General features: G+C 51.6%; 1 protein-coding gene across 18 annotated transcripts in view; it reads right to left on the bottom strand.

Annotated features, from left to right (window-relative positions):
* LOC309652453 (glycoprotein Xg-like) overlaps positions 1-16,314 on the bottom strand; it is a 40,489-nt gene that overhangs the window by 21,771 nt on the left and 2,404 nt on the right. For 14 of the 18 annotated variants that reach the window (XR_014258706.1, XM_082446274.1, XM_082446273.1 and 11 more), the window contains exons 1-3: positions 6,844-8,351; positions 2,824-2,865; positions 320-343 (exon numbers count right to left, since the gene is read on the bottom strand). Coding sequence is in view for 17 of the 18 variants with exons in the window: in XM_082446274.1 (XP_082302400.1) it covers positions 320-343; positions 2,824-2,865; positions 6,844-7,404 (627 nt within the window). In the remaining variant the exon portion in view is untranslated. Of the gene's footprint in view, positions 1-319; positions 344-2,823; positions 2,866-5,608; positions 6,218-6,843; positions 8,352-16,314 lie in introns of those variants that run through there. The other 4 variants (XM_082446267.1, XM_082446265.1, XM_082446266.1 and 1 more) reach the window with 2 other exon arrangements.

Genomic DNA, 16,314 nt, shown 5'->3' with positions numbered 1-16,314 from the left:
ATAGGGAAATTCTATACGTAGCTTTCTGAGAAGCTGCCAGACTGTTTTCCACTGAGGCTGCACCATTTTCTATCCCCACCAGCAACGCACGAGGGCTCCAGTGTCTCCACACCCTCACCGACACTTGGTGTCGCCCATATTTTGATTCCAGCAGTCCTAGTAGGAATGATGTCTCACTGCGATTTTGATTTCCAGTTCCCCGAGGGCTAGGCTTTGCTTTAAACACCTGCCCCCCTTTCACACGCTCCACGTCCCTAGAAACACCTTCAGAAAGCTCGTCTCAGGGGCGCAGCCTCATTTCTGGGCAGTAGTCACTCACCTGAACTCGGCTTCTTGGTGGGCTCTGCGGACAAAGAGAGAACATACATTCAACACGCGTTGAGGATTTACGTGCAGCTCAAAGAAAGAATCGTTAACGCCCGAATAAACAATGAGAATTTCAAGGCACTAACCCAGACATGATATGAACACAAATTCCACTCTGTATTCAGGGGGGAAAAAAAAAAAAGAACAAAAGCATCCTTAAAACCCATGCCCACCAGTCTCCACGGGAGCTGTGCAGAGGTCCAGCTGGGGGAGCAAAGCTTTCCTGAGGTGGTCAGCTCAGCTCCTTAGGAAGTGAGTTTCATGCGAGCCTTGCAGGAGGTGAGGGAGCGAGATTTCGGACGCCCGCAGGATGACCGGCTGAGCAAAAAGCATCCAGGGCAGGGGCACGCAGAGCTGGTGCCACACAGACGTGCAAGGTGACTACACGCCTGCAGAGCAGAGGTAGGGCGGGTGACGGCCGATCTGGAGAGAAGCTTCCCCCGATTCCAGGACAATGCTTCTCTCACTTTCTTGCACGTGTTTCTTCACGTGACAAAAGTTTGCGCTGTGCCTGTTGATGCCGGGGGTGTGTAAACGGGGTGGTGCACAGCTTCCCAGGTGGCTTCGGTTCCCCGAGGTCAGCACTCGTGGACGGGGCATCAGGTGCACAGTACCTGTCTGCCAGGCTCGGTGAATCTGGGGATGGAGTGTGGGGGGGCAGACAGGGGCAGCAGGAGGAGGGGGTTTGGGGAAGATGCTTGGAGGGGTGGCACCTGACGAGGGTGAGGGAGGTTGGAGCTGCCCGGGGGCACAGTGGACAGGGTCCTTCCTCTCTGCAGAAAGCCCTCTCTCACTGAGCATCGTGGGCTCAAGGTCCATCCACGTGGTAGCCTGGGTCAGAGCTTCACTCCTTTTCATGGCTGAGTCACAGCCCACTGTGTGCACGGACCCCAGGCTGTTTCTCCATCCATCCGTCCATGGACACTTGGGTGGCTTCTGCCTTTTGGCGATGATGAATTACGCCGCTATAAACACGTATGTGTCTGAGTTTCTCCTTTCAATCCTTCCCTTTCTTCCTAGGAGGGGAATTGCCAGCTCACAGGTTGATGATATTTTTTAACCGATTAAACGCCTCCGATGATTCTGCACCACATCCCTCAGCTGCATGTGCCCTACCATGGGCGTGCTCCTTCTTTATCCACCCCAGACCCTGTGCCAACCACCCAGGCTGAATCTGGGGGGATACCTCCCAATGCCCCACAGTGTGACTGCAACCATTGGCCCTCCTATAACCCTGACCTCGCAGCCCGTCCACTCTGGGAAGGACTGAGCCCTTCACCATTGCAGTCTGACGGGGGAAGCAGTGTGTCAGCCTTGACCTGCCTCATTAGGTTTGTCTGCTGCTCTGACAATAATCTCATATCCGCTCTGTCACGGTTACCACTAGCAAAAGCCTCAGTTAGTGGGGAAAATTGGGGAGGGAGCTGGTCTTGCATCATTGGTTGCCATCCTTTTTCTTTTTTTCCTCATGCATTATTTTATTCTTTCTATTTCTTACATGTCTGCAATTTTTCTGATTACAAAATAATGCATAGTAAAAATTCCAGCATATCAGAAATGTAAAGACTTAGATAATGAATATCTTTCAAAATGCCATTCTCTCGAGAAGAAATCTTGTTAAAATTTTATTATGCCTAAGGTGTATTTTCGTTTTAAAAAGCAGCTTCTTTGAGAGTACAGAAGTACTAAGTGTCGCCCCCTGGCTCATAGTCTCTAGGAAATAGTGGAGAAGAGGTGACAGGCTGCTATTGGAGGTCACTCTGTCCCCTGGTCCTCAAGCTTCTTTTTTTTTTTTTTTTTTGGTTGTCATCCTGTTTTAAGTTGAGGGGGTCTGGTGATCACGTCCCTTCTTTACTTCTCGGAAAATCCACCGTAATTGATGTGCGATGAGTGACCTGGGGTTGTCCTGATGACAGAAGAAGCTGATTTCTCTCTGAGTAGACAAGCACTCATCTTTCTTCCCACTGTGCCTGCAGGTCACACCCCTTCCTTCTTCCCCAAGCCCCCCAGGTCTGAACGCTCCTGCCACCCAGCTCGACTGTGGGCCTTAATCCAGACCTTCCTCCTGGGCCCAGGAGGTATACACTCAGCTTTCCAGCTGGCAAGAAGGTCCAGCTGACCCCAAGGGTAATGGCCACACACAGGCGGGGTGTAGGGGGGTCTTCCAAGTCGTAGATGCCCCGCGAGTAGAGGTGAACCACATTTAAGCAAAGGAAAACCCTCCAGCGTATGCGCGGACCCCAGGCTTGGGGAGCCCAGACCTACCAACACGTAAGACCGAGCCCCACAGCTAAGGCAGGACGTGAAAGTCCATCTCCCGGTGCTTATAATCTGGGGTGAAAACCAGAGCTCTCCCTGCCTGGAATTCGGAATCCCCGCCCCAGCCAACCCCGAGCCGCCACAGAGCTGCCACAGGCTGCGAAGCACAGCATCTCCTGGAGAAAGACGGGCACTTACCGGGGTCATCGAGCGCGTCGGCCAAATCAAAGTCACCTTGACCTGTGGGGAGACATAGGGCGTTAGGTCACACCGCGATGGGACCATCAGGGCCCCCTGACACCTGTCACCCCCCCACCTTGGCCCGTCTGCCCAGACATCCCCCCTGGTGCAAAGGTCAAGCCCACCACCCACCGTGAGGTCAGCAGAAGACCAAAGCCCCCCTCTCTCTCCACCTCCCCTGGGGTGTGTTTGTCAAACCAACATCTCAGCTTTCCTGGCAGGCTGTGCCCCTCACCAAAGACGCCTCCGAAGGAAGATGACGGCACCCCCGTCTTTTTTTTTTTTATTATTGAAGTATAGTTAAGCTACAATATTGTGTTAGTGTCTGCTGTACGCGAAAGTGATTCAGTTATACATATATATTTATTTTCAGATGCTTTTCCCTTATAGGTTATTACAAGATATTGAATGCAGTTCCCCATGCTGTACAGTAGGTTCTTGCTAATTATCTATTTTATATACAATAGTTGATATCTGCTAATTCCAAACTCCTAATTTATTCTCCCCCCCGCTTTCCCCTTTGGTAACCATAAGTTTGTTTGCTATGTCTGTGAGTTTACTTCTGTTGTGTAAGTAAGTTCATTTGTATTATTTTTTAGATTCCACGTATAAGTGACACCATATGGTATTTGTCTTTCTCTGTCTGACTTACTTCACTTAGTATGATCATCTCTAGATCCATCCATGTTGCTGCCAATGGCATCCCCATCTTTTTTTTTTAATTAAAAATTTTTTTTAAATTATTTTTTTGGCTGCGTTGGTCTTTGTTGCTGTGTGCGGACTTTTCTCTAGTTGCAGCGAGCGGGGGCTACTCTTTGTTGCGGTGCGCGGGCTTCTCATTGCGGTGGCTTCTCTTGTTGCGGACCACGGGCTCCAGGCACGCGGGCTTCAGTAGTTGTGGCACGTGGGCTCAGTAGTTGTGGCTCGCGGGCTCTAGAGTGCAGCCTCAGTAGTTGTGGCCCACGGGCTTAGTAGCTCCGCGGCATGTGGGATCTTCCCAGACCAGGGCTCGAACCCATGTCCCCTGCATTGGCAGGCGGATTCTTAACCACTGCACCACCAGGGAAGTCCCTGGTATCCCCATCTTAAAGAGGAGGGAGATGCTCCCAGGATCTCAGCTTCCTCGAGCAAAACACATAGACGTCTTGGAAAGGCAAAGGACCCGTGCATTCTGCAAACATTTACGAGCTGCGACTCTGATCCAGGCACACTCTTACCCAATGGGGACGGGACCTTCAATGACACTAGCCCTGCTTCCTGGTTCTTTAGGGGAGAGAGACCCTTGAATATCCCTAAAGGTGGGGACAGGGTGCAGCGGGGACAACAAGGCAGCGGGGCAATTGCACGTCTTGTGTGAGCCGACCTGGAGGCCTGCCTGGAGGAGGTGTCACGTGAGCCGTGTGGAAGATAGTGGTTTACTCACCGGGAAACACTCTGACCCCGGTTTACAGCTCAGGGGATGCCTTCGGGAAATGCGGTACGGTGGCGGCTCTGTGGCTGCAACTGTGGATATTTTCCTTTATGGCTAAAACAGAATGCATCTGGGACTGAGGCCCAGAAACACGCTGCCCTTGCCTCTCCGTGACACCCCGCAAGCGTTTCACAAACATTTCAACCCCGGCTCCCTCCCAGTGCTCAGGGGCTCAGAAATTCTGTTGACGTGCGGGTTTCAGACTTGCTAAAAATACAATGAGGAAGTCTAGGGTCTGGAGAGAAGTGGAGGCTGGATTTCAGTTTTCTTACAAGCTCAACTCGGAGAAACTTGGGTGGATAACAAATGAGTCAGGGGGACTGGCACCGACGGCTCACGGGTACGGGGTTCCTTATGGGGGTGATAAGAACATTCTGGCATTCGATGGTGGTGACGGTTGCACAACATTGTGAACGTGCTAAACAAAAACGTCTGCACTGTTCACTTTCAGAGGGTTCACAGGGTGAGTCTTATGCATGTGAATTTTATCTCAAAAAAAACCAAACATTTTTAACGAGCTGAGGGCTCCTTTCCTGCCAGTTTAAGGGCTTCTTCCCACACACAGCCCACCCATCCCCTTCGCCGCCTCTAAAACTACAGAAGCCCAATCAGAAAACCTCTGAGCTCCTGACCAATTTGTACCTCATCTTTGGCTGATAAAAAAGAGCTTTTTAGGGGAATTCCCTGGTGGCGCAGTGGTTGAGAATCTGCCTGCCAATGCAGGGTACACGGGTTCGAGCCCTGGTCTGGGAAAATCCCACATGCCGCGGAGCAACTGGGCCCGTGAGCCACAACTACTGAGCCTGCGCGTCTGGAGCCTGTGCCCCGCAATAAGAGAGGCCGCGATAGCGAGAGGCCCGCGCACCGCAATGAAGAGTGGCCCCCGGTTGCCACAACTAGAGAAAGCCCTCGCGTAGAAACGAAGACCCAACACAGCCAAAAAAATAAAGTAAAAAAAAGAATAAAGGCAAACACATTTTCTCTTTAAAAAAAAAAAAAGAGCTTTTTAAAAGAGCTTTGTTGAGACAGAATCCATAGATTATACAATTCACCCGTTTAGAGCACGCAATCCAGTGGCATTTAGTATGTTTATAATGAAGGCTGTGCAACCACCACTTCTATCTGGTTCCAGAACATGCTTATCCCCCAGAAGGAACCCCGTCTGCATTAAGACTCACTCCTTATCCCCCCTGCCCAGCACCTGACACCACAGACCCACCCTCTGCCCCTGTGGACTGGCCTGTTCTGGACGCTTCCTATCAACGGACTCACACACCGTGTGTCCTTCTGTGTCTGGCTTCTCTCACTGAGCATCCTGTGTTCAAGGTCCATCCACATGCTCAGGCGTCTCAGTGTGAAATCCTAAATCCGCCCGGGGCAGGGTTTCCTCAGGCAAAGACACTGCTTTCAGGCCCCCGTGACCTGCTCCCCGCTTTGTCGCTCTGGCCGGCAGGCTCTCGGACGGCTCACCGCCCGTCGCTTTGCTCTCCAGGACCACTGACGGCTGCCACGTGCAGACAGGCCTGCAGGTGGGGACCTGGAGGCACCAGCCTGTGCCCCCTGCTGCCCCGCACCAGCCCTGCCGCGAACACGTCGCTGGGGACCTATTAGGATGCGCAGCCGTCTATGAGCACCTACTATGCACCAAGTCCCACTGCAAGCATCTGCAGGTCACCCGAGCCTCCCTCTTTCCGCCCACGAGGGGACGTTAGTGTTACGACTATGCACTTGTGCCAGCCGAGGGGCCTGAGTTTCCAGGAGCTTAAGGGCAACGTCAGGTTTTGCACCCAGACCCTCCAGGAGCCCCAGTCGCAGCCCCTGTGCCTGGAAGGGGGCTGGCGGGAAGCGGGGGGGACACCGTTTTCCTAGACCCTGGGCGTCCTAGACTCCCCGAGTCTGCCTGGAGGTCGTTTTGACCCGTCCAGCCTGGGGTCAGGGAAGCCCTTGGCCTGGCCCGGCTGGGATGCCGTGGGCGCAGCTTCTGGGGCTGCTTGTCAAGGGAACTGGGACCCCGGTGCGTGGACAACCCCAGGCAGGGGTCTCCTGAGCTGGGACCGGCCCAGGCACTGGCTGAGGGCAGAGGAGCTGAGGGCAGAGGGCACCCACCGGCAGCCCCGCGGTCCGGACTGGAGGCCGGGGGTCAGCGCGTTTAGAGGCCGAACCCCGGAGAGCCGTCTCTGACACAGGGAGGTCCCGCATCTGTGCCCATCGCCCCTCTCTTCGGCCAGGCTCTGCGTCCCTCCAGCTTCTGCCAGGCCCTCTTTTGGGGAACAGGCCGGCCACTCTCTGCTCTGGGTCACTGTCTGGGGGCTGGGGGACAGGACTTGGCACCGGCCTTGGGGACGCTGAAGACATGTTCCTGCCAGGGCTGCCGTGGGGCTGTGGCGGACCCCCCTCCAGCGTGAAAGGACAGATACCCGTGCGGGGCCCCCGGTGCCCTCAGCTACGAGGGCAGCTCCGGAACTTGCATTCTAGTCGCCCGTTGACAGTTTACAAACAACTCTCACCAGGCTCTTGGCAGGAGCTCCAGGCATCCTGTAAACAGGCACCGGAAGGGTGTCCTCCAACCTGAGCGTCTGGCCACTCCCTGTTCTGAGCTGATCGAAGCCCCTGTTATCTGTCTCCCCCCGGCCTCTCCCGAATCCATTCCACAGCTGGGCGGGAGCCGGCTGTTTTCCAAGAGGGCCTCGGGTCGCCTCTGGGGCGGCGGTAGCCCTGCCAGCCGGCCTGCTGGCAGCCGGAAGCCAGGGAGTGCCCTCTGGGGCTCTGAGAGCAGCAAGTCCCTGCACGCCGCCCCAACCCCATCCTGTGTCCCCTTCTCTTTCCAGCAGCTTCCTTCCGTTTGGAGACGCTTCTGACGAGGAGGAGAGGTCGTGGAGGAAGCTGTCCCCAGTTGTGGCGCTGCTGGGAGGCCCGTGAACATGACCGACGCGCAGAGCCGGCGGACCGCAGCCAGTACGAGGGCTCCCGTACCCTCGGCTGGGCGACGGTCCAGCCCCGCAGGCCGGGCTGCCGTTCAGCCGACGGCCTCTGCTCTCCGGAGGGGCTGCAGCCGAGACCCTGCCCATGTGCTTCAGATCGCAGCCCCACCGGGTGCCGCCCTGCCGGGCACATCACTCAGGTGGAAGAGGCTGATTCAGAGGCTCAGTCTCGGTGGAGCTGGGGGGCAGGGGGGTGCAGCTCCCCAGGGCAATTACTTCCACTAGCTTTTTTTTTTTTTTTTCCACTCAGAGCCTAAAACGGGGCTGGGAACATAAGATGTGTTTCTGATCTGCTTGGTTTAGCTGGCTCCGCGGTTTCTAATCAATCCCACATGTTCTGGGATCTGTAAACACCGAGGGGAAAGCAGCCGCGGGGGTTCTGGGATCATAATGCCGGTCGCCCAGTGCTGACATCCTGGAGACGGGGGTTTAAAATGACTCACGCTGCTGGGCGGGAGGTCTTAGCGTCATACCCAAGACCCCCTACCCTCCAAAAAAACAAGCTATTTAGGAGGGATTTTGAGACGAAACCACCTGAACGGCCCTTGGAGGAATTCTTTCGTTATCTCTAGTAACCAGTCCCCTCCCTCCCCAGTCAAATTCTACCCCAACAAGATTCTAAGATGCTTTGTATCAGAGTTTGCTTCCCTGAACTTCTCAGACCCACAAGCCTACAGGACAAAGGGCATTTTTGCAAAGGGCAGAGCTGTTGCAATAATCATGACACGGTGCCAAGGATGACGCCTTGCACTAGAAAAAACCCACCACGCCTCCACGGACACCACGACGGAGGCGCACGTCCAAGTTCCCGCTAACTAACCCCTGAATTGTTCCCTCTGAAGGAGAAAACCAGCCCCAGGCTAGCTCTGAGAAGAGGGGGGGAAACTGATTACTATCTAAAGCCCTGGCACCAATTACAGCCGTTAGCAGCAGAATTTATAGGTGCCGAATTTAATTACCTTTGCGTGGGTCCATCAGGGGATAAAAATCCCACCCCTCACAGGCAGGCAGGATCTTAGATTTTGTTATTCCGGCCAGTGGCTGCCCTTCAAGACAATTGCTTTCCATTTCTTCACATAGGATTTTACAGGCTTCCTCTGAAGCGTGGGTTAATTTAAGCCAGTCCTTCCAGGGATCAACGGTCACAGATTAAGCCACTTTGCAAGCCATAAATCGGTAGGACTTTCTTGTCCTTGAGGGATTTCACCCAGCTGGAGCAGGGACTCCCAGGGAACACATCCCGACTTCCTTCAGGCAAATTTAAGGTGCCCCTTTTGACACTGGCTCAATTGTCTTTAAAAACACTATACTTCAGGGCACTTCCCTGGTGGTCCAGTGGTAAAGAACCCGCCTTCCAATGCAGGGGACGCGGGTTCGATCCCTGGTCTGGGAACTAAGATCCCGATGCCGCGAGGCAGCTAAGCCCGCGCGAGCCCGCGCGCCTCAACTAGAGCCTGCGTGCCGCAAACTACGGAGCCCACGCGCTCTGGAACCTGCGGGCCACAACTAGAGACAAGCCCGCGAACTAGAGAGAAGCGCGGGCGCCGCCGCAGAGATCCCGCGTGCCGCATCTAAGACCCAATGCAGCCAAAAATAAATAAATAAATAAATATACATAAATTAAAAAATAAAAAAAAAATACAAGTACTATACTTCAATTAAAAAAAAAAAAATGTACAGAAAGCATATTACAGTGGCTCTTTCCCAGGACGCTGAGATTCACGGAGTAGAGAAAAGAAAGCATCTGCCTAGGTTAGCAGTTCAGATTCACAAGGGAGAAAAGGAAGGGAAGGCCCTCGGCAGTGAGAGAGTGGAGTCCTAACCACTGGACTGCCTGGAAATTCCTTGGAACTTATTTTGTACGTAATAGTTTGTAACTCTTGAGCCCCTCCCCCATCTTGCCCCTCCCCCTCCCCTCATTTTCCCTTCATCACCTTTTTAAAGACCCCCATCTCCAAGCACAGTCCCATTCGGAGGTCCTGGGGGATCGGACTTGAACATATGAATTTGCGGGGGACACAGGACATCCTGTAACAGACTCAAAGCCACAGGAGAGTCTCAACCACCGTGCGGGCACCATCCGGCAGCCTGGTGGAGTGGCATGGGGCAGACGCAGTCACCGGGGGGCGAAAAGGAGAGGGTCTTCAGCGCAGCCGTTTGAAGACAGGCCACTCACGGCGCGCTGGTCCACGCCACGGCTGCCCCATCAGCCGCAGGGCTTCTGTCTCAGCGCCTCTCAGACCCTCAAGGGCATTCAAACCAGCCCGGAACCTGGCTCCAGGCAGAGTCTAGGTCAGCAGGTCTGGGTGACACTAAAACTGCATATCTCACTAGCTCCCAGGGGATGTCGGTGCCACCGGTCTGGGGACCCCACTTTAGAAGTTCATGATGCAAACAGGACTCATCCTTAGTGTCAGGGGATGGTGATCATTTTTTGCACCCTCCAGCTGACTGAACCCCCAAACTCCAGGAGGTCCTCACCCTCCAGGGGTATCACAGCCTCAGTTACGGGGGTAGTCATAGAAGAACCCCTGTCTGCTTCTTCCCACAGGCAGGAGAGAAGGCGGCCTTGAACCTTGACCCCCATGGGTGAAGCCCCAAAACATTCCAAGGGGATGCCAGTTGGACCAACTTCAGATCCACCCTGCAGGTAACCCCAAGAAACAGCAAGAGAAGAAAATTCCACTCTTTCCTTGAAATATCCCAGCTCCATCACTTTCCTCAACACCCCTTGTGCATTGGTCTTCAGCTGGCGACAGCTCTGCTGTCTTTTGAAAGGAAACGGCAGTTGGACGGATATGGGAAGTGGCCGCTTCCCAAGAGACCCCTGAAGATGGTGAGTTTGGTCTCATCTTCACCCGGAGCCTGAAAAACTGGCAAAGTTGCTTCAAGCATCGGTGTTCATCCTCAGGGGGACGGGGGCGCTGAGATGTTCCCCATCTGATTCTGAAGGGCAGTGGATGACCAGTTGGGGCCCCCCGACTTGCTGACACTCAGGACAACCAGCTAGAAGACTCACGAAGCACCCCAAGGGGGTCCTGGAGGAAGGGGGGTCAGGCGTGGGGACTCTGCATTTTTACCCTGTCCCCCAGCAATACTCACACCCACCAGACTTTCCCAACTACCTCCCTGGAGTATCCGAATTTTGTGTAGACCATGTGTTATCACCATCACAAGGATAACGAATAAAAAATAATTGGAGGAAAATACTCACAAGGCATTCATCTAATTCTAAGAGCGTGCTTTTTGGGTGAAATTGACTCTTTTGCTTTTTTTTTTTTCTTCTTTTTGGCTGCATTGGGTCTTCGTTGCTGCGCGTGGGCTTTCTCTAGTTGGCGGCGAGCGGGGGCTACTCTTTGTTGCGGTGCGTGGGCTTCTCATTGCAGTGGCTTCTCTTGTTGCGGAGCTTCAGTAGTTGTATCACGTGGGCGCAGTAGCTGTGGCGCACGGGCTTAGTTGCTCCACAGCATGTGGGATCTTCCCAGACCAGGGCTCGAACCCGTGCCCCCTGCATTGGCAGGCGGATTCTTAACCACTGCACCACCAGGGAAGTCCCTGAGTTTGTTTGTTTGTTTTTTTTAATCTTGAGAATGACTTACTCCAAGGAAGAGCATAGTGCTTTGCACCCATCAACTCTTGGGGCTCAAGCGTTTGTCAGTTTCTACAGGAGCTGTTTTCACCGCAAAGGCAACCCCCTTCAAGGGGGCCATTCGTGGTAATAGGGAAATTGGGGCAGCAAAAAGATTTAATAGTGCTGGCTCCACCCCACGTCCCGCAATAGCCACAAACACGGAAATATTTCTTAAGACGCAGACGTGTGGGCCTGATTATGCTATAAGGCAAGAGGACCTCAGAGCCCTCCATACAATTGTCTACAGAATCAGCCTCTCGGCCACTTGAAGTGGAAAAATGAAATCACACTGAACGGTGAATTTTATGTGTCCACTCAGCCAGGCTATGGGGTCCAGTTCACTCAAACACTAATCTAGACGTCACCATGATGGTATTTTGTTGATGGGATTAATGTCTACAAGCAATTGACTGTAAATAAAGAGGATTATCCTTGATAATGTGGGTGGGCCTCCCCTGATCTGTTGAAGGCTTTTAAAGCAAAGACGGAGGTTTCCCGGAGAAGAAGGGATTCTGAGTCAAGGGTGCCGGTTAAATCCTGCCTGAGTTTACAGCCTATGGGCCTGCCCTACAAATTTCAGCCCTACAATCTTGTGAGACAATAGATGATAGATAGATAGATATGTGATTGCTAATAGTTAGATAATAGATAGATAGATAGATGATAGATAGATAGATAGATAGATAGATAGATAGATAGATGATAGAGACACTGATAGAGAGATACACTGATAGATAGATACATAGGTAGATAGAGTCTCTCATGCTAGGGCAGGATTTCTCAACCTCGGCAGTCCTGACGTTGGAAGCTGGAGGACTCCCTGCTCCGTGGGATGTCCTGTGCACTACAGAACACTGAGATCAGCCCTGGCCTCCACCCATCTGATGACAGCAGCCCCCTCCCACCTGTGACAACCAAAAATGACTCCAGACGTTGCCAAGTGTCCCCTGGGGGCAAAGGCACCCCTGTTTGAGCATGGCTGGCTGCAGCATCTCTACCCCGGGGGCGTCACCATGCACCTGTAGGGTGAGGGATGCATGACGGAGTCAGGAACCATGGAGCCAAGAGGCTCAGCCCCAGGTTTAAACCAGATGGCCACATGCTCAGATATCACCTCTCAAGGGAGCCCTCACTCCAGCATGGGCGTCACCAGGGTGCTGCCCGAAATGCAGGTACCCTGGCTCTCCAGCACCACACCCACCTACCTAATGAAGATCTCGAGGGGCTGGGATTCGGGTGGTGCCTTTAAACCTGCTCCCTCCCAGGTAATTCGTCTGCACATCAAGGGCTGAGAATCACTGCCCTAAAGAGGGGGGCAGGTTCAGTGCCACAGATGGGAATGGGACAAGGGCAGTTTTAATGACCAGCTTGTGGGGTGACTTGCACACCCCGAGATTGGTTAGATCAAAGGGAGGTTGGGGGCCATGAGGAAGGAGGCAGAATCCAGAAAGATTCAACTCAGGGCTGTGGGGTGAGGCCAACGAGGGCTGGAGTCTGGTAGCATCACGTGGGCTGGCTTAATGCCTTGGGCAAGTATCACAACTTCTCCAAATCACCATTCTCAGAAGGAAAGCCCAAACATCCTGCCACATCTGAAGGCAGCAACCAACCTAAAATACCTCGCTCAGCACCTGACTTACCTTTATTCAATGGCAAGTACTCAGAACCGTGATGGGCTGCTGTTAAAAAACTATAAAGAATATCACTATCAGTTTTTATTGCAGTCAAAGCTCCGTATCTGTGGATTCCACATCTGCAGATTCAACCAACCACGGACCAAAAATATTAAATTTAGGGGGAAGGGTAAGCTGGGACAAAGTGAGAGAGTGGCATGGACATATATACACTATCAAATGTACAATAGATAGCTAGTGGGAAGCAGCTGCATAGCACAGGGAGATCAGCTTGGTGCTTTGTGTCCACCAAGAGGGGTGGGGTAGGGAGGGTGGGAGGCAGACGCAAGAGGGAGGAGATATGGGGGTAAATGTATATGTACAGCTGATTCACTTTGTTATACAGCAGAAACTAACACACCATTGTAAAGCAATTATACTCCAGTAAAGATGTTAAAAAAATAAAAATAAATAAAATAAAATAAAATAAAAATATTAAATTTTTCTGGGACTTCCCTGGCAGTCCAGTGGTTAAGACTCTGCACTTCCACTGCAGGGGGAACGGATTTGATCCCTGATTGGGGAACTAAGATCCCACATGCCTCAAGGCCAAAAAAAAAAATGAAATTTAAAAAAATTCCAGAAAGTTCCAAAAAGCAAAACTAGCATTTGCCATGTGACAACAACTATTTACATAGCATTTACATGGCGTTAGGTATGATAAGTCACCTGGAGATGATTTCAAGTCTACAGGAAGGGGACTTCCCTGGTGGCGCAGTGGTTAAGAATCCGCCTGCCAATGCAGGGGACATGGGTTCGAGCCCTTGTCCGGAATGTCATGGAGCAACTAAGCCCATGCGCCACAGCTACCGAGCCTGTGCTCTAGAGCCTGCGTGCCACAACTACTGAAGCCCGCGCGCCTAGAGCCCGTGCTCTGCAGCAAGAGAAGCCGCTTACCGCAATGAGAAGCCCCTGCACCACAATGAAGAGTAGCCCCCACTCGCCACAACTAGAGAAAGCCCGCGCGCAGCAACAAAGACCCAATGCAGCCAAAAGTAAATAAATAAATTTATAAAAAATAAAAATAATAATAAAAAAATAAAGTCTACGGGAGGAGGTGCGTGGGTTATATGCAAATACGACATCATTTTATATAAGGGACTTTGAGCATCCATGGATTTTCGTGTCCCAGGGGGTCCTGGAACTAATCCCCCTCAAATACCAAGGAATGCCTGTACTTTTTTAGTCTGTAGGTAGAAAAGGAGCTCTATTTAAACGCACACAGATGTTTAGTCTTGTCTGATAAGAGGAGAAGATACAATACATGTAGAAGGGAATTTCAGAGCCATTGTATAATATAGACACAGGAAAATGGTAATGTATACCCAGGATACAATAGATATACAGGAAAAAAGGGAATATAAGGAAATATATATATATATACAAAATCTAGAGTTATATCTGTATTATAGCTAGCTAGATAGATGATAGATAGATAGCTGATAGATGTTAGATAGTTAGTTGATAGATAGATGATAGGTAGGTAGATAGATAGTTGATAGATGTTAGATAGTTGATAGATGATAGATAGGTAGGTAGGTAGGTAGATAGATAGATAGATTTTTTTCTCAACAAACCAAACACGACAAGCAGCCCCTGGAGTTTCCATTTCTGTTTCTATCAGCTTTTAGAAGACTTGACTTGGTCTCATGGTCCTTCAAGAGCCTCCAGGTTTGATAGTGAAAGGTAATTAAATACACTGGAAATCTGAAACCGCCAAATTGTAAACCCCTATGCCTCAGGACTATATCCATATTCTTATTTTATTTTATACACACAGTTTAGTCATTATAAGAATGGTTAAGTGATGTTCACCATGATGATAGTCTGCTTTTCCGGAGCCTTTGTAACAAGCATCTTGACAGCCTTGCAGGAAGTGTTTGGGGACCTCGTGAACTCCCTCACGCCAAGAGCTGCTGGTGGTTTGGGGTGTGAAGGGGCAGTCCATGCATTTAACAAACTACCCAGGACTCGGGACATCTGCACAATGTGTTCACACCGACGCGCCCTGACCCAGACCTCACGACCTTTCCTATCCCTCTTCATACCTCTCCTGCCTGTGCACGTTCCCAGCAATGTGACCTCAGACAAATGATGGAACACCTCCGTGCCTCCGTGTACCCATCTATAAAAGGGCATCAAGGGACTCCCCTGGCAGTCCAGTGGTTAAGACTCTGCGCTTCCAATGCAGGGATGCAGGGGACACGGGTTCAATCCCTGGGCAGGGAACTAAGATCCCACATGCTGTGAGGCATGGCCAAAAATAAAATAAAATAATATCATCTTCAAAAAGAAAAAAAAAAAAGTTCCGTGTTAGATCAAAAAAGGAAACATATTTAAAAAAAAAAAAAAAAGAAGAAGAAAGAAAAAGCGCATCAAGCCTGGCAGCCCCAGCCCAGGGCTGTGTGAGAATGAACTTGATTAACACCCGCAGAGCCTGTAGGAAGTCACGCCCTCATCAAAAGAGCGTAACCTGGGCATCCTCAGAAGAACTCGGCTAACATCAGCCAGGGCCGGCTCCTGCATTTTTCTCTCTTCTGAAGAACGGCGGTTAAATCCACAGCAGGTTTCCCCAGCACATGTGATGAACCACATGAGAAGCTGAAGGACTCTGACATCCCATTATCCCCAAAGGAGCAGACCGACCGCGCCTGGTAGGAGGCTGAGTGCCCTGAACCCGCAGGTAAACCCACAGCTCCTACCGCGTGCACAGCAGCAGGGATAAACGCTCAGACGGGCTTTGCTGGCTTGGTTTCTGGGCGGGTCTGTGTAGAATCAGAGCTCTGCCCTCTTGCTGTTCCTTCAGCCCTGGTGTCAGTCAGTTCAGGGACTAACATCTCCCTGCAAACAGAAGCGCCTGGACTGCATTTCTGCGTGACCCACGTGCCGGGGGTGGGGGGGGGCAAGATGCGCAGACAGCAAGGATTCCTGGAAGGGTCTCGGGGAAAATCCTGGGCGCTGGGTGCCAGGATGTCTCACAAAACCGCATCTGCCCCTAAGCAACCATCCTCAAACAGGATAAACAGGAAATGCCACAAGAGTGCCATCCAAACGAAATCCTTTAATTCCTAACCTGCAACACTTCTCACTCTTAAATCCTGCCTGGGCCTCCATCTCCTAAAATTCAAATATTCAAAGGACCAAAGGAGCTTATCCAATTGCTGTTAAATCCTACATGTCCTGGGTAAATTATAGTTCCCAAACTAGGTCTCTCCCCACCTCTGCTCTCCGACAAACCAAAATCCCGGCATTACCAGAAGAGCCTGTATTGAAGTTTGGGGCGTAAACAATTCAGATGCTTTTAATTTGCCAACAGGAGGGGTGACATTGTTGAGAAATGTCTAAAAACCTGAACGGAGGCTGCCCTTCCAGCAAACCCAATCTTGGGTGATCGGTCCCACAAAACCAAGCTGTGTCTCAGTTCCATTGTCCCCATACGGAAACGCAGCACTAATATTTTAAATCAAAAACAAGGAATTGAAAAATCCCAGCACGCCCCAGGAACACGGGTCACTTTTTTCCATGTGTGACACACCCAGAGATCAAAAGCAGACAACAAAAACAGTTCGCTTCTAAGTGCTGTGGTCCACATCCTACACTTCTGGGTCCAATTCCCAGACCCCGATTTGGTACCCGGCCCCTTTTTCTCCCCTCAAAGCCATCATACTTGGTCTGTTTTTTGTTTTTTTGTTT

This window comes from Balaenoptera physalus (assembly GCF_965194825.1).
Source record: "Balaenoptera physalus genome assembly, chromosome: X".
In the NCBI taxonomy this organism is placed as follows: Eukaryota; Metazoa; Chordata; class Mammalia; order Artiodactyla; family Balaenopteridae; genus Balaenoptera; species Balaenoptera physalus.
Note: the sequence above shows the minus strand (reverse complement) of the source record. Positions and strands in the feature narration are given on the sequence as shown.